At 54.8% G+C, this 18619-nt stretch overlaps 6 protein-coding genes across 6 annotated transcripts; 5 read left to right on the top strand and 1 right to left on the bottom strand.

Annotated features, from left to right (window-relative positions):
* Positions 1-3334: 3334 nt before the first annotated feature.
* On the top strand, positions 3335-5254 carry C8Q71DRAFT_755301 (uncharacterized protein). The gene is made up of 5 exons (XM_047923539.1): positions 3335-3925; positions 3982-4341; positions 4395-4559; positions 4630-4903; positions 4958-5254. The coding sequence occupies exons 1-4, from the start codon at positions 3349-3351 to the stop codon at positions 4854-4856; spliced, it is 1329 nt and encodes a 442-aa protein (XP_047779988.1). The 5' UTR covers positions 3335-3348; the 3' UTR covers positions 4857-4903; positions 4958-5254.
* A 290-nt stretch (positions 5255-5544) lies between these two features.
* On the top strand, positions 5545-6973 carry C8Q71DRAFT_569971 (uncharacterized protein). Its single transcript, XM_047919427.1, has 5 exons — positions 5545-5732; positions 5799-6145; positions 6198-6271; positions 6331-6548; positions 6607-6973. Exons 2-5 carry the CDS (start codon positions 5884-5886, stop codon positions 6803-6805), a joined length of 753 nt encoding a protein of 250 aa, XP_047779989.1. The 5' UTR covers positions 5545-5732; positions 5799-5883; the 3' UTR covers positions 6806-6973.
* A 1619-nt stretch (positions 6974-8592) lies between these two features.
* C8Q71DRAFT_857122 (uncharacterized protein) lies at positions 8593-10062 on the top strand (the record flags this gene model as incomplete). The annotated part of the gene is made up of 4 exons (XM_047927375.1): positions 8593-9142; positions 9195-9551; positions 9609-9791; positions 9848-10062. 4 exons carry the CDS (start codon positions 8593-8595, stop codon positions 10060-10062), a joined length of 1305 nt encoding a protein of 434 aa, XP_047779990.1.
* Positions 10063-10625: 563 nt separating this feature from the next.
* On the top strand, positions 10626-13414 carry C8Q71DRAFT_755348 (PTR2-domain-containing protein). Its single transcript, XM_047923540.1, has 8 exons — positions 10626-11048; positions 11116-11174; positions 11449-11576; positions 11624-11954; positions 12005-12070; positions 12119-12461; positions 12520-13023; positions 13082-13414. The coding sequence occupies exons 1-8, from the start codon at positions 10844-10846 to the stop codon at positions 13255-13257; spliced, it is 1812 nt and encodes a 603-aa protein (XP_047779991.1). The 5' UTR covers positions 10626-10843; the 3' UTR covers positions 13258-13414.
* Positions 13415-13468: 54 nt separating this feature from the next.
* Positions 13469-14179, top strand: C8Q71DRAFT_570099 (uncharacterized protein). The gene is made up of 2 exons (XM_047919428.1): positions 13469-13721; positions 13778-14179. The coding sequence occupies exons 1-2, from the start codon at positions 13555-13557 to the stop codon at positions 14064-14066; spliced, it is 456 nt and encodes a 151-aa protein (XP_047779992.1). The 5' UTR covers positions 13469-13554; the 3' UTR covers positions 14067-14179.
* Positions 14180-14334: 155 nt separating this feature from the next.
* C8Q71DRAFT_847695 (uncharacterized protein) lies at positions 14335-16153 on the bottom strand (the record flags this gene model as incomplete). The annotated part of the gene is made up of 6 exons (XM_047926667.1): positions 14335-14598; positions 14648-14722; positions 14744-15372; positions 15405-15476; positions 15635-15781; positions 15814-16153. The coding sequence occupies 6 exons, from the start codon at positions 16151-16153 to the stop codon at positions 14335-14337; spliced, it is 1527 nt and encodes a 508-aa protein (XP_047779993.1).
* Positions 16154-18619: the final 2466 nt, after the last annotated feature.

Raw genomic sequence — 18619 nt, forward strand, 5'->3', positions numbered from 1 at the left:
GCACGGGACGCGCATTGAGCGGGGCGGGTACGTCGGTACTACCGAGGTAAGTCGTATTCTGGCTGTGCTGCTGCTGACGTGGCGTTTGTGCAGGTGGGTTCATAGTACCCCAGTCGATCGACGGTTCGTCGGCAAAGGGGAGCTCGCGTGCAAGCTCTTGCGTGACTCGCGCATGGTCAGGGCCTCCGCAGACGGCTTGCCAGAGTGCCTTTGGTGCGCGATCTCTCCCGTTGCCAGTGTGCTTACTGATGATGTATATTGCTCATGCTTTCTCGCCCCCTGCGGTGAGTCTGTACCCGGGCGGGTTAGGGTATGGGTCGAGCTCGGGATACCCCTCTCGTTCGACGCATCTTCACATGCGCGGGCTCACTTCTTCTACCGACGCGCGTTTGCGTTTGCATGCCCCTCCTGTCGACTCGCCCCCGCCTCGCGGCTCTGCACCCGTGTCTCTCTCCGGCCTCTCGAGCACTCCCCCGGCGTCCCGCATGAGCGAATTCCTGGACGAACACCGGGCTGTGCGAGATGACTACGCGTCCGGTAATCGCTCCTCACCCTCCCAGTGTAAATTTGTTGGTTTGTCTGGACTCTAGTTAAATTGGGATATGATTTCGTTGTAACTGTTGTTTGTCCTGTATGCTTGCCTGTCATTCAAGAAACATACCATTGTGTTTTTCATGACTAAGGATCATGCCTGAGGACCTCATTGCATGCTTATGCTGCATACAGAGGTCACAAAGTCTGATCAGAACTGAAGTGCATATGTCATAACTGTATAAGTAGTAGGCAATAGTATATCAAAGTATACATGCCATGTTTACATTTCATTTGCCAGTATGTCTACTTGAGATAATGTCATCAAACTGTATCATCATTAGTGGACATTATGGCCATTAGGACTAATTATCCCAAATGAGAGTATGATTAGGGAGTCAGGCATAATTTGCCCTAAATTAGTGAAACTTAGGGAATTCAGGTTTTCCTGATGTGGACGAGCGTCACGAGAGCGAAGAGTCGGAGGACAATAACTTCAGGGCGTCGCTGACCAGGCGCAGGCGTGTTGAGGCGCAAATACGGCGCTGCGGCGCTGGGGAGGTCTTCGTCGGTGAGCCCCTTGCGGCGCTCAAGCGACTGTTCGAGGAGGAGAGGTCATTTGACAGAGTGTTCAACACTGTCGCAGGCATAGAGATCTGGGAGATGACGTAGAGGCTGCTCGTGACGCCCCCGTTGATTTCGTGTGCAACATCGGATGTCGAGGACAACAGCGACGACGGGCGCAAGGTCTTCGTCTGCCCGGCGCAGTTCACCACGCTCGTTTTGTAACATGATGATACTCCTCCCTGAATTTTCCATGCTGAGTTTAGCCCGCGGGATGATATATCACTCAATCTGATGCTACCCTTGGACAGCAGGCTTCTCGAATGCTGCAGCTTGAACGCGATGTTTAAGCTCATGCACAAACCACAGCGCCAGTGATAAATGTGTCCGTCGCGTACCGATCTTCTAGTGCACGATGGAGACCAAAGCGTTACCTAGAGCAAAAATCGAAACCAGTACCTCAGTCAAAGCTCCTGGGCGATTTTTGGCTGAAGGTTGTCACTCAAAGAGACTCAAATCGCCAAACTCGAGCGTCCGAGCGAACGTACAACGTGAGATTACATAAGCAATACCATATGTGGACCATCCGCACCTTTATGCACCTCTTCATGCCGTGCAACCAGCCAAACCGCACCGTGAAGTGCACAGACTTATCAAGGATCAGAAACATTCAATTCTGTAGCAAATTCTCGTTATGTATCGTCGTAGTCCAGCACGACACGAGACGCGCTCTGGAGGGAGAGTCAGGAGGCAAATCACTACTTGCCTTTTATATCCGGAACCCTTCAGGCCCGGTTAGGCAGCGCGTCTTATTGCAGACCAAAAACGAGAGTAACTCTTTTTGGTCAGCAACGGAGACTAGCGCTTTGCGAAACTTTCAGTCACCCGCGACCTGTCCCGGTCCGCGACATCATCGACGCCTCCCTAGAGCTCCTCCTCTGCTGGCCATGGTCGAACCAATTATATCTATTGATATCACCATTTTACTTGTCGAGAGATCTAGGAACTCAGAGGCGAATCCGAACTCGCTGGCCATCTCTATAGCAGCAAGATGAGCTCCAGTGGGCGTAGCTCGATAGGTTCCTGAGGAACTGCCAGCCCAATCACCCAGGCCCTACTGCACAGGGCCTTGAGCGCGTCGGTGGAGCTCACCTTTCTCAGGTACGTCGGCGGTCACTTGCGATACCATTCTATGGCGTGCTGTGCATGAATAGAATAGCGAGAAGCCTCCCCAATACGAACGGGCAGTGTCGACGCGTGGCGGCGGCCGGGGTTTATACCACTAGTGCGAACAAGCAATGCACGTTGCAAGGTGTGGTGCTACTTCCTCCATACATCTAGACTAATCAGTGTAACTCATTGAGTCAGAGAGCGCAGAGGCGGGAGCCTCATCCCATTGGCTTGCATCGCGGCGAAACAACCAACCTGGTCGCGGTCTGCGGTCATTGTCGAGTGCAAACCTCGCGTCTATGGGCGCGTTGTAGTCTACGTCGTCGGTCGGCCCCCGGCATGCTGGTCAACTCAATCATTCGAACCAACTTTACAGTTTTACCGCATGCGAAGGCGTTTCCTCGACATCCGCGATCTCCAATCGCTACCCGGTTCCCTCATTTGAGGCTCAGCATACCCCACCAAACCCGTCTTCTAGCGCAACTTAGTCTTTCCCTGCTCGGAGTCAACAAGCCATTCAAGCTGACATCGACATTTCTCACGTCGTTCTCTACCAATGAAGATAGCCCTAGAGTTGACTGCAGCGGTCGCGGATGGGTTGCTCTGCGGTGCGCAGCTGGAACGTGTCCCATTCATGTCAAGCTTCTGCCCGAGGGACGAACTGCGTGTACGAACCTGTGACATACAAGGTCCACATATACCACTTCCAGTCTTCTACGATGTGGTACGGACACATGTGGAGCAAGCTCTTTGGCTGCGCGTCGAGTCATATTGCCATGTGTAGCTGTTATTAGTAGTTCATTTGGCGAATGGACTGTTTTGGGGTACCCAAGTACCACATAGTGTGCGCGTACAGCCTCAGACCTTCCGATATACTGCCCTGCTGTCCACCGCCGACTGCGGCGTACTCTTTGGAAGTTTCTACAGTCCTAGCCTCATGTCGCAGCACCAATTCCAACGTAGATACAGCAGAGGCGGTGTTTCTGGCACACCGCCTTGAGCCTGCGAACTCTCCACTCAACGGGATATAAGTACCAGTAAGCTGGGCAGCACACTGCAGCCCAACCACCCGCCTTGTTCGCCATGGATCACACCACTGTCGCCCGCTTCACGACGATCGCCGACGTCGACCGCCAGATCTCCCTCGTACTGAGTGATAGCCCCATCCTTACCACTGGCAACTTTATTACCTCGAGGCTTACACGCTTCGAACACCCCTTCTTCAACGCGTCGCCCGCCGACGCCCTCCCCCGCCTCCTCGTGCTCAAAGAACTATACCGCGTCCACGACGCCGTCGACCGCACCTACGCCGAGCACGCGCGCGCCAACCGCGCGCGGCCCGCCTCCGCGTCCGACCTTGAAGTCTTCCGTAGAACTTTTGAAGAAATTGTTGAATTAACTACTCACCGCCGCCCTGAGTTCCGCAGCGCCTTGGGCCGTGCCCGCAGGTTCTTGGACCTTGGGTGCGCCCCCGGTGGCTTTGCCACTTGGCTCCTGCAGAACACAGGGATGCAGGGAATGGGAATCACCCTGCCTTCGGATACCAGTGTACCTGGTGTCCCGGTGCAGGATGCGCTCCAGTCCTATGCACCCCGGTTCCCTGTATACCTCGAAGATGTTTGTGAGATTGCTAGAGGGCAATCAGTGACGGACTGGGAGAGTACGTACTCACTACAGACCACCCAGGTGCAACATTGAACTAACATTGGTTGTTAGAGCACGTCCCGTCTACAGGCTTCGATCTCATCATCGCCAATGCCTGTATCATGCTGGCGGAAAGCAGCGTGCCACGGTCTACTAAGATCCGTCTCATGTATGCGCAGCTGCTCATAGCACTGGAGCGCATCACGGCCGGTGGCACCCTCATCCTATCGCTGTGGATGCGACCCTTCGACTGGGTCGTCGACATCGTGGCGATCCTAAACGGCTCATTCGGGTCCATCGACGCCATCAAACCGAGATATCAAGGCAAAACGTCGTTCGCCTACATCGTCTGCCAGGATTACAAAATCACCGCGAACAAACCTCGCCATATAGAGCACCTCCGCGCGGTCATCCAACACTTGGACAGTGCAGGTAAGGTGCACAATTCTCGCGGCAAGCTATACCACCCTCACCGTGCACTACAGAAGCCGGCGACATCGATACGCCGACCCTCCCTAACCTCTTCGACTCGGGCACTCCCGACGAGGAGACAGTAGCCTTCATAGTGCGCTTGTTCACGCCCGCATGGCAGCGTCAATGTGACGCGATCCACCGAGACTACGAAAGAGTCCTCAGTGGCATAAATTCAGGTGAGTACTCGATGTTGCATCCGTTCGCAGAAAGGCGCGACACTGATACATGGTTCGTCCTACCTTGCAGGCCCGGCCGCACATTCCAGCCAGTGCCCGAGCTCCCCAACCGTATCTCGCAGACTCCAGGAAATCCCTGCTGGGCGATCGAATGCCGACAATTCGTTCGACTGGCGCAAACGCCATGTCGAGCAGCCCAATGACGCGGACTATAGGCGGCGCCAGGACCAGAGGAACACCGGGTTCAGGCAGCTTTTTGGAGTGCCAACGGCCGTGAGCGAGGGCCGCTGGCGCTAAGACGTTCCTGTCGCCCTCCTCGATGCCTATGTACACACTGGATGGCTGTAAGTCCACGCCGACGCTTCAGGTTGTTGGTAGTTTACTCACCATCTCGCCAGGACCCATCTCCGCCCCCGCCTCGTTTTTGCTCGAGATCTACGCATTCGCGTTGTACATTCTCAAAGAATTTCCCGCTTTCACTTCCTATTTTTCGCGTCGTCCGCCCCGTTTTGTTCTACCTTGTCTTGCTCCGCTTTGTGTCCCGCTATCGCTAGCATACCTCCGCTATGTTGCCTTTTGCCAGGCATACTCGCTTTCGTCGACGTCGAGTAGTCCACTCTCTCCGAAAATACGATTTCGCTATGCCTAGACTTATCCCCTCAGTTGCTGTCAATGACAAGTTTATGTACCCGGTCTTCCGTTTGGCATATGCGAGGCTGATCGTCGAGGATACGACAAACATGGATCGTCATCATGATAGTCAGTCAGTAATGAACAGATTGGATGGCCCCGACGGTGAAGGTTACTGCTGGCGGCTTTACTGACATCGGTGCGACTACAAGCAGCAGTGCGTCCTGTGACGGCTCACCAAGAGTATTTGAGAACTAGTACGAGCCAATAGCATTGTCGAAGCAAGCGTAAGTGCCAGTCTGAGTTAAAGTCGCCCAGGTTCGCTTTGGTCATGGTCCAAGCTCATCGCTGCGGAGGCGCTCATGCCCGAGCCTTCCGACAGAATCCGACTGTCTCTGAGTCTGACACTCGGTTCACCTGTACAATGCGCACACACATTCTTCGGCAATACCTTTGAACTGAGCTTTGCCCCGGGCCACTAGTATGCGGGTTTGTACTGATTGCTCGAGCTATCAGCTATAGCTATGCTGCATGATGATGCAGGTAAGTACTGGCAGTGATGGCTACGAGTCCGACTGCGCCGAGACTAAGTCTAGACTCTGAAGGTAGTAGTGGCCAAGTAGCGGCAACCTCTTTCACGTTGCGACCACTAGCACTACCGCTGCCACTAGGTTTCAGCTTGGCCTACTTCAACATGCCTTCAACCACCGAAGAGACACTCCCACAGGGACCAGACTACGTCCGCATCCGGGTCTTGCTCTACGGCTCGTCGAAGGACGACCCCGTCTCCGACGACCGCTTCGGCGACCACCAGCGACGCGTCGAGATCATCTTCAGCCTCAAGCTGCCGCGCGCGAACATGCCGCCGAACGACATCCTCCAGTACGCGACCGACTTCATCAACTTGTACTACCCCTGCCTCAAGCACACCCAGAAGTGGCACTGCGAGTTCTGCGGTGCGTCGCATGACCTTCGATACGCGCATTTTACGCGCTGACGCGCCCACAGACCTGCCCGCGCGCATGTCCCAGCAGGATGTGAGCTCCTGGTGCTCCAGAACGCCCCCGCATGTACTCATCTACGTACGTCCTGCGTCAGACTGAAGTAGGGCGTCAGTCTGACGCCTAACTGTGTTTTTCAGTACCACTTCGTCTGCGATCCTAGGTCGGGCCCGTGTGCAGACAATCTCCGTATCATCCAGCGACAAATGGCGCGCGTCAACGGCTTGCCAACGCCACGCCGTCCGCGCAACCGCGAGGACCCGTTCGAGTTCCCGCCCATGGCCGCCTGCGCAGGGTGCGAGCACGAGGAGACGGTGGACATGCCTACATTGAAGTGCAGTAGCTGTGATCTCACTAGGTAAGTCTGACATTCGCGCGACAAGGATCTGCATTGAGCATCTGCGTTGTGTTGTTAGGTACTGCTCTGTCGCGTGCCAGAGAGCGCACTGGCCGGAGCACAAGGTCTTCTGCAAGACTCCGAAGGTGGTCAAGTGGGTCTGGCCGTCAGCGGGCGAACTCCAGGAGCCACGCGAGCAAGTTATGCCGGGATCGCTACAAGCTTCCGAGGCCGACGACGCAGCCGACTCACCATCTCAAGGCTGTTCCATACAGTAGAGACGGCGACGTCGGGAAGCTTGTCCTCATACGGTCACGGTCACCCCGCGAGCCACCACGTCGTAGCTCATCGACTTCTCATCCGGCCAGTTTTTCGCGTTGCTACCATCTCCCTGCTCTTGACCCGTGTCCAACGTAAAGTACGTTTCCTAATGTATTTCGACAATCATGTATGATATGCTCCGCCTCAGCTGTATAATATCGTAACAGGACACGATTCACAATCCGCTTGCCTGTGGATTACATTAATCGTGTCTCCGCCTCGCAGTACCGCATATATGCGATGCAGCTCAAGATGAACGTCTCACAAGCGGACCCCTTGGGTAGGGCTATGGCATGCATAGCCTCAAACTACTCCGCCTTCCACTTGATGTGTCCGAGCAATCCCCACAATCAGTATATATAGGACGATCATCCACTACCCGATTATACCCTACGTGGGGTCCGTGCACAGAATGCGGCTTTCCACGGGTCTGCCCCGGCTCAGCAAAAACCACAAGTAGAATGCCCGGAGTATGGTGAGACGGCCAATTCGGGTGGTTAGAGCCCAAGTGACGAGCGCAAGGCGCGACACCCCAGCCAGAGAACATCAGGCAATGCTAGCCATGCGTTTGCATCGCTCGACACCGCCTCAGTACCTCACTTGCCTGTCTGAGCGAGCATAGAACCCACTATTGCGGTCGCATGATGTCCGAATGAACTTCAAGTTGTTGATTGTTGATCCGGAACCATGGGCGCGAGAGCGGATCCGACTGTAGCACGTCGACGTATGGAGCTCTGCCGATGTGCGTAGAGTCCTGATGACCCAGTCTTTCCATGTGAGGGTGGCCCACGCTGACGCGTGGCCAGGCAGGGGCGTATACGGTTTCATAGGATCGCCTGGGAGCGGAGGGACAATCTCGGTTCATAGGCCTCTGGAATTGTGCGGTTGGCTCGATGAGTGGTGCACGCTGCGGCCGGGATGTGCTTGGGCTTCGCAGATAGTGTGGTAGTCGGCTGGTACTCAATCCGCGGGGGCTGAGTATCCGACAGACGGCAGCGAGCCGCAGTGAAAATGGCATTGCTTAAGCTCTGTGTTACTACGAGCATTGATTCAGCTGGCATTAGCGCACCAATATGACGCCTTCATTGCCTACCTAAGCTGTCGGCTGCGACCCCATCATCTCAAGGCTTCCGATTGTCCGCTTCAACTGCGGCGGCCTATTGCGGTCAGTGCTGCTCTGAGTGCTGGCCTTCGAATCAGACAGCTACTGGTGCATTGGCTATCGACTTCCGCAGGTCATCATTGGAATCAAGGCTCCATAATGATGTGACCACTCACCGTCATCTCGACAGCAGCTAGAAGAACATTCCCTAGGACATCAGAAGCAACACGGCTTCGTAGTCGGGCAAGGTCGCGCCATTCAGGGCGCAGTATTGCGCTTCGACGTGTCTCGCTTGTCATAGCTGCGCCGAATAACCACAAGGAAGCATCTTGGGCAGTGATTCATGTCGCTCCTAGTAGCCCAAGTCGGCACCTTGCTCGTCATATGTGATCATTTTGAGTTGAATCCTAGTATCGCGGCGGCGCAGAAGATGTTACTGACCATGCGATTGGCTCCTGAGGACCATAGCTGAGTGAGCTGTATCCATTTGGGGCTTCTACGATCCTGTTATCCTCGAACCGCTGTACTTCCACGGCGTGCACAAGACTGGGAATGAATCTACGCAGTCTTGGCGTGGACGGATACAAATATCAGCACAACGGACGGTTGCCTGCAGCTCACTGCCCACTCACCTCGATCGCCATGGCCCTCATAACCCGCGAGGCTGTTTCCCGCTTCAGGACGATCGCAGATGTCGACGAAAGGATCAATCACGTCTTGACCGACGGTCCCCACGAGATCATCTCGACGCTCTCCCCCGCCGAGTCGCGGTTCTGCAATGCAGCAGAATCAGATATCCTTCGCCGACTCCTGGTATTGAAGGAACTTTACCGCCTCAGCGACGCGGTCGACCGCTACTACATCGACCAGAGTGAGCGCAACCGTGCCACACGCGCGGATCCATCCTCGTTGGTGCACCTGGAGGCCTATGAAAAAGCGTTCAAGGAGATAAATGAACTAGCTGGCCGTCCATTTGGCCGCAACCAGGTCCGCAAATTCCTGGACCTCGGTTTCGCTCCGGGTGGCTTCGCTACATGGCTGTTGCGCAGCAATGGAAGCGCGCTTGGAACGGGGATCACTCTGTCCCCGGAAGCCTCAGGCATCCAGGCACGGGTTGATCTCCAGTTCCTTGAGCGGTTCCAGCAGCACGACCAGGACGTGCGCCAGATCGCAGACGGCCAGGTCATCATCGGTGCGCAGTGACCACCTCTCGAAGGACAGCCACTCATCTTACCTATCCTTAGGAGACGCCCCCGCCGCCTTCGACCTCATCATCGCCAACGCCACCGTCGTGCTGCCCGAAGACAATGTGCCTTGGAACGAACAGATCCACTTGACGTTTGCGCAGCTGCTGGTTGCCTTGCGGAACATCGCCGCAGGGGGCTCCCTCGTTATCAGTCTGCGAACGAGGCCATTCGAGTGGATCAATGATATCATTATAGTCCTCACCCAGTGCTTCAAATCAGTTGTCGCAGTGAAGCCCGCGTTCCAGGGAAGGAGGTCCATTGCCTACATCGTGTGCCGTGACTACACCGCCACTGGCGATGTTGATGGGTACATCGAACGCCTTCGCGCAGGCATTCGTTACTTGAAACATATTAGTACAGTGCACTTTCTTGTAGCATGCGCCGCGGCGGACACTCACAATTTGATCGTAGCAGGGTCTGTTGACAACCCGTCCGGCGGGACCGCGAGGCTCCCTCGACTGTCTGGCCTGTCGGATCAGGCAATCTGGGAGCTGCATGGTCAATCCGTGGCGGCCTGTCTCACGCCTGTCTGGAAGCGACAGTATGATGCCGTCTACGAGCATTACAAGAACATCCTAGAGAAGGAGTATGGAGGTGAGTGTGCTCTCTAGACATTGGTACATAGGGGAACCGACCGCTTTCGTCCTTAGGTGGACCTACCACACCCGCGAGCAACACAGATACAGATGTGTCCTGGAGGCGTCAGCAAGCACCTGCCGTGCAGCCCAGTGGCGCCGATTCCTCCAATTGGCGGAACCGCACCGCTGAGCAGCACGGCAGTTCCCAGAGACGCCGTGACAGCAGGACTGCTGGATCCAGTGGCGAAGGCGCGAGTGGCAGCAGCTGGAGAAGGGCTCAGCACTGAGGCCTGAGGTGTCGAGGCACCCACCTCAAGCCTGTACACGACACAGTCATTCACGTAAGCCTCTATGTCGAGGTGTTGATAGCTTGCTCACCACGTATATCGCGACAACTTGAACAGCCGTCTATGTATTGAGTCCGAGTCTCACGCGCGTTGTACATTACCTCCCGGTCCGAGTCCTCCCATCCTGGTTTGCAGTATATTTGCTGCTGTCTTCCAGATCTCTTGATTTTCCCTGTACGTCGCGTGTATGATAAGACGGAGATGAGCCATTAGGTATGAAAGTGCTGATCGTCAATGTTATCGAATTTGGCAGGCTATGCGGGCCCATGGTCACTATTGCTTTCAAAGTAATGGTGAACATAATTTGAAGACATCAAGCAAACAAATGTAAGGCACTTACATCATTATATATGTGCGCTAGTACTCTCAGCCAGCCGACGAGGATTACCAGGGCCTCGTTTGAATCTTCTGCGGGGATCCCGCCACTCAGGCTGCACGACGTCACGGTGGCGGGAAGGAAGGAGGAGGAGGAGGAGGAGGAGGAGGAGGGGGTCCATTTAGCCGTCCCGGTCAGCAGTGTTAGTGAACGCCCGGGTTCACAGCGCGCGTCTAATTCGCGTCAACACTTGCCATTTGCTTGCCATGATACCCGCGCTGGTCCCGCGATGCGACAGCACCTTAAGCAACCCTGTGAAACACTATCTCTGGTTGCTTCTTGCAGCTATGCCTCGCTCTCCTCGACCTAAGTGCTGCTGAAACTGGCGTCGAGCCGACAACAAGTATGAGCAGCGACTTAGAGGTCCGGTGGCCCAACTTCCAGCTTTCGCACCGTGTTTCAAAGTTGTTTCGCTCATTCACGGGAAACGGCGCGACTGTATACAGCTACTATGAGCTACGCAGCTTTGACGAAGACTCCGAGGTGCCTACAGACGAGGAACGAGTGTCATTGAGACGGGTAGCTGATGCAGTTCCGTGGAACGCATTTCGTGAGTCTCGCATTGTTCGTCCCAGTGAACCGCGAACGGCTCCCAATTGACGTGTTCCATTCTCAAGTGATTGCCTTTGTCGAGCTTGGAGAGAGGTTCTCTTACTATGGGACTACCGTTGTCTTTGTGAGTTCATGATTTCAGGACGTCACACTTACGCGGTCGTATACTCGTCATGCATCCGTGAGTGTATGAGCGAACCGTGACTGTCGTTCGACAGAGACTAACAAGGTTGACGGTATCTATCCGTTGACAAGACGAGCATGACGGACCTTGGGACAGTGGGTATTTGGTGTATTGTGATGAATCTGTCGACGCTTTTGTACTTGGAGATTGCATTATCCTGACTACCCCGCTTGACTTGTGATATTCAGACCATGTACTTACCGCAACTTTCTAGACCAACTTCATCCAGCAACCATTACCTCCTGGATCACGTACGGGTGCTGGTTATGCCGATGGACAGTCGGGAGCCCTCGGGCTGGGACAACGCACCTCCACCGCGATCGGTATGCTGAACACGTTCTGGTGAGTATTGACCTCGTTCGCCGCCAGCAGTACTCAAGGTCTTCAAGGGTGTACTTCATGCCTCTATTCGGCGCGTACATAGCAGATACACGCTGGGGTAGATTCAAAACGATCTGTGTTGCTGTCGGCATCGCTCTTGTCGGCCACGCTATCCTTGTGGTTGCGGCGCTTCCGGGAGTGATTGAGAACACGCAGCTATCTCTGACGTATTTCATCGTCGCTTTGGTGATAATGGGCGTCGGAACGGGCGGCTTCAAGTCGAATATTTCTCCACTGGTAGCTGAACAGTACCAAAAGACGAAGCTAACGGTCACCACTATCGCGAGCGGCGAGCGCGTCATCGTAGACCCTGCCATGACGACAGCTAGAATATACATGGTACGTTTTGCACACCCTCAATTGCTCGCTTCATTGCTAACATGGTGCAGTACTTCTATTTGTTTATTAATATCGGGGCTCTTCTTGGACAGATCGGTATGACCTACTCAGAAAAGGTGAGCGAGGATGGTTGAACGATGCAGAATTCTGACCATTATCCATAGTATGTTGGATTCTGGCTCGCATTCCTCCTACCAACACTCGTGTTCCTCCTTTGCCCCCTCGTTCTCTTTCTTGGTCGAAACCGCTATGTGTGCTCGCCACCCTCCGGGTCGATCCTCGGAACTGTCGTCCATACGTTTCGCTTCTGCATGCACGGAAAGTGGTCTTTTAATCCGGTCACGACCTATCGGCATATGACCACACACACTTTCTGGGATCGTGCGAGGCCTGCAAACGTCTCTCCCACAAAGCGGCCGGAGTGGATGAACTATGACGATGCATGGGTAGACGAGGTGATCAGAGGCGTACAAGCGTGCAAAGTGTTCTTGTGGTACCCAGTGTTCTGTACGCCACATTTCCTCCGTCTGTCTGGCAGCAACATTGATTTAACGATCACATTCAGACTTGACGTTGAATCAGCTCAATAATAATCTTATCTCCCAGGCAGCGACGATGGAAACCTACGGAGTGCCCAACGACATCATGTCGAACCTCGATCCGCTCTCGCTGATCATCCTTATCCCCCTGTTTGACGTCATCGTCTACCCGCTCCTCCGCCGCCGTCGAGTGCGTCTCACGCCGCTACGCAAGATTACCGCAGGCTTCTTCGTCGCCTCGCTGGGGATGGGATATACTGCATTCATACAATATCGCATTTACGCGACGAACCCCTGTGGCCGATACGCCGCGACGTGCGTAGACGAGACCGGCGCGCGCGTGACGAGCAATATGAACGTCTGGGTGCAAGCAGGGAGCTACATCCTCATCAGCATCAGCGAGGTGCTCGCCAGCGTGACGGGCCTCGAGTACGCGTATACGAAGGCGCCAAAGGGCATGCGGAGCTTGGTCATGGCCGTCTTCATGTTCATGAGCGCCATTGCCAGTGCTGTGGGCGAAGCTTTCGTCGGTAAGTACATCCTCCCTACGGTTGTGCTATACACACGCTGACGGACGAATCCTTCCAGCCCTTTCCGCGGATCCTCTCTTGGTATGGAACTACATGATCTTGAGTGCGCTATCGGCTGTGGCTGGTGTACTGTTCTGGCGACAGTTTCGCGACTTGGATGCCCGTGAAGATGAGCTCAATAGTATCGGGGATGATGAGGTCGCTTCCTCTCCGAGTCTCGCCGTACAAGATTGATGATTGTAGATACTTGGAACTTCAGGAACAACTAGTCTTTCTGCAACAACTGGAACCTTTGAACCTGCTTTCGTGTAACTGACTCAGAGTACTCCTCAGTTATTGGTGTGGGATGTTTCGGATAATAACTACGTTATTATGTCTGTTCCCTTTGGTATCTCAGCTGGAAGAGCGCGAGACTGTGCCCGCGCATCGCGCGCGGACCCATGCGCCGTCCCGTCGCGAGCCGGCGAGGAACTGCTTACACTTGGGTACAGCCTACGAACCCCACCATATCTTGGGACTGGAGAGGGACGCATGTGTACTGGCGAACTGCAGAGCATGCACACCCACAAACCCTCTCCCGACGATCCGCCCAAGGACTCGGAGGACGACGACGTTCCCGGCGACAAGAAGATGTTGGACCCGGACTTCCTCTACGGACAGACCCGGCACTCGATCATGACCATCCTTGTCTCATCCGCGCAAGTAGCTCAACTTCCCGCAACTGACCCTTAGCTCACGCATCTGGATTGACCAGGCTGGTCGTCATCATCGTCACATACCTCGTGCAGCGCCCCCCTACGAAGCTGCGCCGAGTCGTGCTGTCGTACATGAAGAACCACCCGTGCCAGTGGGTGATGCATTCACGCGTCGGCGAGGGCGTGCTCCTGCGATGGGCCCGTGAGGACTTGATCTTCGATGCGGGAGAGGAGGACACCATGGTCAATGGCCCGGTGGGTCCGCACTCCGCGTTAGGCTTGGACGAAGGCATTCCTCTTAAGCCGTCGCCACGTCGGCCGAATGCGTACAACTACGGCAGTGCGTAGTGCTCAATGATGCCCCATCCTCTTACCACCCTCATCCCTTATGTTGACGACCCTTGGACGCCTGCTGTATTGGAATGACTTGCTCGTAGACTGTTGCTGTGCCATTAGCCGTCGTAGCTTAAATGCTGTACGACCCGATTGTGGTGCTAGTTGCCGCTCGTGGCACCCCGTTGAAGCCTATCCTTTGCAATCATCTCTCAAGACCTGACTTAACACAATCACGTCATACCAAGCACCAGCAGTGATATCCATGCAAGCGTGATGTACATCACCAAATGATTGTCTCCCTCATCAACCACTCCCACTCCGGACATTCGAAGTCGTCGACTCGCCTGAACGCGACTGTCCCGTCTGACCACTGCTCGGACACCTTCACATCCCCACCCTCGCGCTCGACGTAATGGAACGCATTCCCCAGTCCGACCAACTTTAGAGAGTTTCCCGCTGTTGCTAGATCTTGAGGAGTGATTTCTACATCGTCGGCGCTGTACGTGCAAAGGTAGAGGAATCGGAGGCGCTGACACCTCGTCCACTGAGAGTGAAGTAAGCGACGATGGAGAGATAGGTAATATTAGACGCACCAGTTCAGTCAATCCGTACTCGTCGAGGAAGCCGCCAGACATGAACAAGGCCAGCGCGTCGAGCGCGGGTGGCATCTGGCGAAAGACTTCACGCACAGAACCACGGGTCGGCGCGAGGCGTCCTATGCACAGACCTAGCACTGTGAGGTGCTGCAAAGACGAGATCGCCGACGAGATCAGTTGTAGGTGCGTGGCTGCGATGCGGAACGAGCAATCGAAACACTGTAGTGTGGGTATCCCGCGGAGAACTTCCGCGAGCAGAGTAACGTTCGTCGAGAGCAGTACGTCCCCGTAATTCTCGTCTCCGCGAATCTTGAGCTGAGTCAGGCGCGGAAGCTTGAACGGAGCATACGTAAACGCAGTGAAGAGCTGCTCTTCCTGTGTCTCTCGGAGGGTCTGCAGTGTAAGTGACTGGACATCGGGGAGGTTGTGCAGGAGAACCTCGAGGCGGCCGAGGTCACGTATGAAAAGTAGATTGAGATGTGTGATTTGCTTCGATAGACCCCCGAGCAAGTGGCCACTGGCTGGTGTCGTGAAGAAGAAATGTAGCTCGCACAGGTCCGGGAAGGTCTCCTCATTTATCTCGACATCCTGGTAATTGCTCAAGAGAGGGTCGATAATGTCTTCATGTGTCCAACTGAACGCTATCCAGCGGAGGCGTTTGAGCTTGTGGAACGGAAGCGCGACATATGATAGTATCCTGAACGTGAAGTGGGCATGTCGACCTTTTGGAACTACTAACGAGAGCAACACTCACGGAAGAGCGAGATTCTGTAACCTTGGACACGACGCAACAAGAGCATTGAAGACTCCGAGAGAAGGAGATGGACTGCATCCATGCCAGTAGAAGCCTTCAAGGTTGGGCATACAACGGATAGCTTCAGTCAAGCAGCCTGGTAATGGGTGTTCAGTCCACCGCCGTCACGACTCTTCAACGACTTCGAGGAGGAGACATTAGTCTGTGGCACTGACATTTCTCAAACACACCCCTGGAACCATCCTTCATGTACGCCTCAACTTCGAGGGCCTTCACAACTTTAGCGAATGAGGCGTCGAGCGCAGGAGGTCGTACGACCTCGATGACCGCGTTTCGTCCAGCTCGTCGTAGAGTGCCACTCTTTCCGGCCCGTCCACCTGTTCATCGGCCACCGAAGCTTCCCAAGAACCAGAACAGATGATGATTTCATAGAATAAGATGGGGATGGTGTGGCTGTGGAACACCCTAGAGAGAGACAAGCAGGTCCGCTGGGAGGCTTTGTTGCAGTGCCCGATGACGTCCACCCAGATCTCTGGAGGCAATAATTCATGATGGAATGGGTTTCGCACGCCAGTGGTTACAGACAAAGACTCGAATGTAGACTCTAGAGAGGACATGTCACGTTCAGATAGAAACGATGTGCCAGTGGTGGTCGGAAAGGACCCCCCGCAGCGCCCATAGATCTCAGATACCGGTGCGGCCATAAACGGTCCCCGAAATTCGCCAACGTCCGATGCCCATGCGGACATGAAGGGCTCTGCGGACGCCCCAGGTTGCATCGCTATGCGGCCATACAGGCCATCGTGCTCGCACGTCAGATCGACGTGCGGACATATGGTGACCCGTTGGCCGACGTCAACCGGTGACCTGTCCCGGCAAACGAACTTCCTGTGTGAGCTCTGTGCTCTTGCGCAGCTGCGCTCCCCCGAAATGCTCAAGTGAATGCCTAGAGTTGGCCGTGCGGCGCATCAGTCTTCCGCACTCGTATGCCTCGATCCTCCATTGGTAAGTGGGGTACACTTTCGAGCCATACTGATTCGCATCCAACCCCATCATAGATGGCAGAAATGCAACCACGAGCGTATACGTGTCTGAAAAGCCTCGAAGATGGCCTACCAATAGGCAGGCCTCGCTATCCCGGCGAGTGCGTTTCCCCACGTTTCCGCATCTGCCCACTAAACGTACAGTACTTGCATAGGCCCCTTGAAAGTCACTGCACTGTACCGCTGTGGCCGCCATGATGCCCGCGGGGTTCTTACGCAGGCGAAACTCACCCCTCTCTGTGTACCCGGAGCGAGGGAGATCACTATTGAGTGATAATATACGGCGTAGCAGGGCATGTGTGCGCGCATTTGAGTCTAAGCGTGCGTGTCCGTTGAATCTGCATGCTGTAACAACAGAGAGCTGAAATTCTGACTGTTCCGGCTTTGCTTACGAGGCGCTCAAATCTGTCAACGCCCATACGACCGCGGTTCATCGAACTTCACGCACCTCTTGACGGTGGTAGCATGTCGATCTTGCAACCTCCCGGCAATCCACGCCGCGAATCTACTCCGTCAGCCACTAAGATAGGCCCAAAGCATTCTCGACTACATCACGTGCACACCTTCTGGCGCCTATACACCACTTTGGCTGGGAGCGTGGCGAGAACATGACCCGCAGAGAGCTGGAGCGATGTTGTGGAAATTGTAGCACTGTCAGGTTTTTACGCCGTACCTTTAAACATATCTGACAGTTCTCGATTTTTGTGTCTCTCACCAGACATTATCCTCGCAGCCACTCTTTCTCGCATCAGTACCATGAATATTACATAATCAGGGGATTGCGGCAATACTGTAGACGGCTCGCTGCAAATTCAACCTTGCCACTCAATGGCTCCGCGCAGCAAACGCGGCCGTATTGGCCTCAAGAACCTGGGTAGTCCGGATTTCCATTGCGAAGCTCCTGCCCTTGATTGTTGCATGCGCCGCCTCCTCTATGACGAGCCGGATTTCCGCGACGTCGAGTCGATCTTGGAAGGTCATTGCCGCGAGCGTGGATTTTGGGTGTTATTCCTCCCGAAGTTCCACTGCGAGCTCAATCCAATCGAACAGTGCTGGGGATTTGCCAAGCGCGTATACCGTCAGTACCCATCATCGACACTCGAGGCTGATCTCGAGCGGAACACACTCTCCCCGCTCGACGCTGTCCCTCTCAACTCAATACGGCGCTTCTTCGTGCGATCCCAGCGCTTCATGGACGCGTACCGCCGTGGACTGTCGGGTAAACAGGCGGCTTGGGCAAGCAAGAGATATCGTGGTCACCGTGTGCTTCCGCAGAGTATCCTTGATGAGCTTGAGGAAGCCGGCATAGAACGGGAGTGAGCAGCATTGATTCTAACATTGTCTAGTACTACTATATAGTCTGTTATCTTGGGTTCCTAATCTGTATTTACGGTACAACTTTCTTGTCTGACTCGGAGTTGCTTGAGTCGAGCACTGTACTGTCCTCGCATTTTGTACCGATGTCCCGCCATTTAGCCCCGATTGGGACTTACATGTAGACGAGGGTTGGGGTTTGCGCGCCACACACGTGCCATCTCGCAGGCGCGGATAGTAGTCGAGAATGCTTTGGGCCTATCTTATGTACTACCGTCTTGGAGCCTGCCGTCACGGGGTCACGCTCTCGTGACGGGCAACAGCTCACCTTGTGAGTTCGTCGAGCTCCGCGATGTGGTACCTACATGAAGGCCCTCGTCGCCAAGAAACTGCTGTGAAGGGTCTCTGCAGGCTCCTGAGGCTGAAACGGAATGCAGGCAAGGGGCCGATTGCAGATATTGTCTGTTCTCCGGGGGATTCAAGCCCAGATCGGGACAGTTCGCGGATTCGGCGGATTCAGAGGAAGGGAATGTCGATCGCTAGTTCTTTCTTGTCCCCGCTATCGTTTCAAGCACACAGAGAGCGATTGAACTTTTTTCGAGATTTTAGCGATTTTTTGTATGTTACATCGGCCATGCGGACGTTTTTGAGCCGATTTTGGCAGCTCCGAGACCGGTGCGGACACAGCAGGGTCAAAATCGTGCGGACATTTTGGCCTGGATCTCGGCCATTTTGTATCTGACATGTGTGCGACTTGCTGGGGGTCCTGGTCGGAAACCAGGTGCTCATACCGAGGCGCTCAGTGATCTGGATCTCGCTGAGGCCTACATGCATAGGCCGTAGAGGTTCACCCTCTAC

The sequence above is a fragment of the Rhodofomes roseus genome, assembly GCF_022264815.1.
Source record: "Rhodofomes roseus strain CIRM-BRFM 1785 chromosome Unknown C8Q71scaffold_8, whole genome shotgun sequence".
NCBI lineage: Eukaryota > Fungi > Basidiomycota > Agaricomycetes > Polyporales > Fomitopsidaceae > Rhodofomes > Rhodofomes roseus.

Excerpts from the sequence above, each read along its gene's own strand:
- C8Q71DRAFT_755301 (XM_047923539.1), top strand. The coding sequence starts at position 3,349 with ATGGATCACACCACTGTCGCCCGCTTCACGACGATCGCCGACGTCGAC. Across the intron at positions 4,342-4,394 it reads CCAACACTTGGACAGTGCAG|AAGCCGGCGACATCGATACG; the intron begins GTAAGGTGCACA and ends CGTGCACTACAG. Across the intron at positions 4,560-4,629 it reads CCTCAGTGGCATAAATTCAG|GCCCGGCCGCACATTCCAGC; the intron begins GTGAGTACTCGA and ends CCTACCTTGCAG.
- C8Q71DRAFT_569971 (XM_047919427.1), top strand. The coding sequence starts at position 5,884 with ATGCCTTCAACCACCGAAGAGACACTCCCACAGGGACCAGACTACGTC. Across the intron at positions 6,146-6,197 it reads GTGGCACTGCGAGTTCTGCG|ACCTGCCCGCGCGCATGTCC; the intron begins GTGCGTCGCATG and ends ACGCGCCCACAG. Across the intron at positions 6,549-6,606 it reads AGTAGCTGTGATCTCACTAG|GTACTGCTCTGTCGCGTGCC; the intron begins GTAAGTCTGACA and ends TTGTGTTGTTAG.
- C8Q71DRAFT_755348 (XM_047923540.1), top strand. The coding sequence starts at position 10,844 with ATGAGCAGCGACTTAGAGGTCCGGTGGCCCAACTTCCAGCTTTCGCAC. Across the intron at positions 11,175-11,448 it reads ATGGGACTACCGTTGTCTTT|ACCAACTTCATCCAGCAACC; the intron begins GTGAGTTCATGA and ends GCAACTTTCTAG. Across the intron at positions 12,071-12,118 it reads GTATGACCTACTCAGAAAAG|TATGTTGGATTCTGGCTCGC; the intron begins GTGAGCGAGGAT and ends CATTATCCATAG.
- C8Q71DRAFT_570099 (XM_047919428.1), top strand. The coding sequence starts at position 13,555 with ATGTGTACTGGCGAACTGCAGAGCATGCACACCCACAAACCCTCTCCC. Across the intron at positions 13,722-13,777 it reads ACCATCCTTGTCTCATCCGC|GCTGGTCGTCATCATCGTCA; the intron begins GCAAGTAGCTCA and ends TGGATTGACCAG.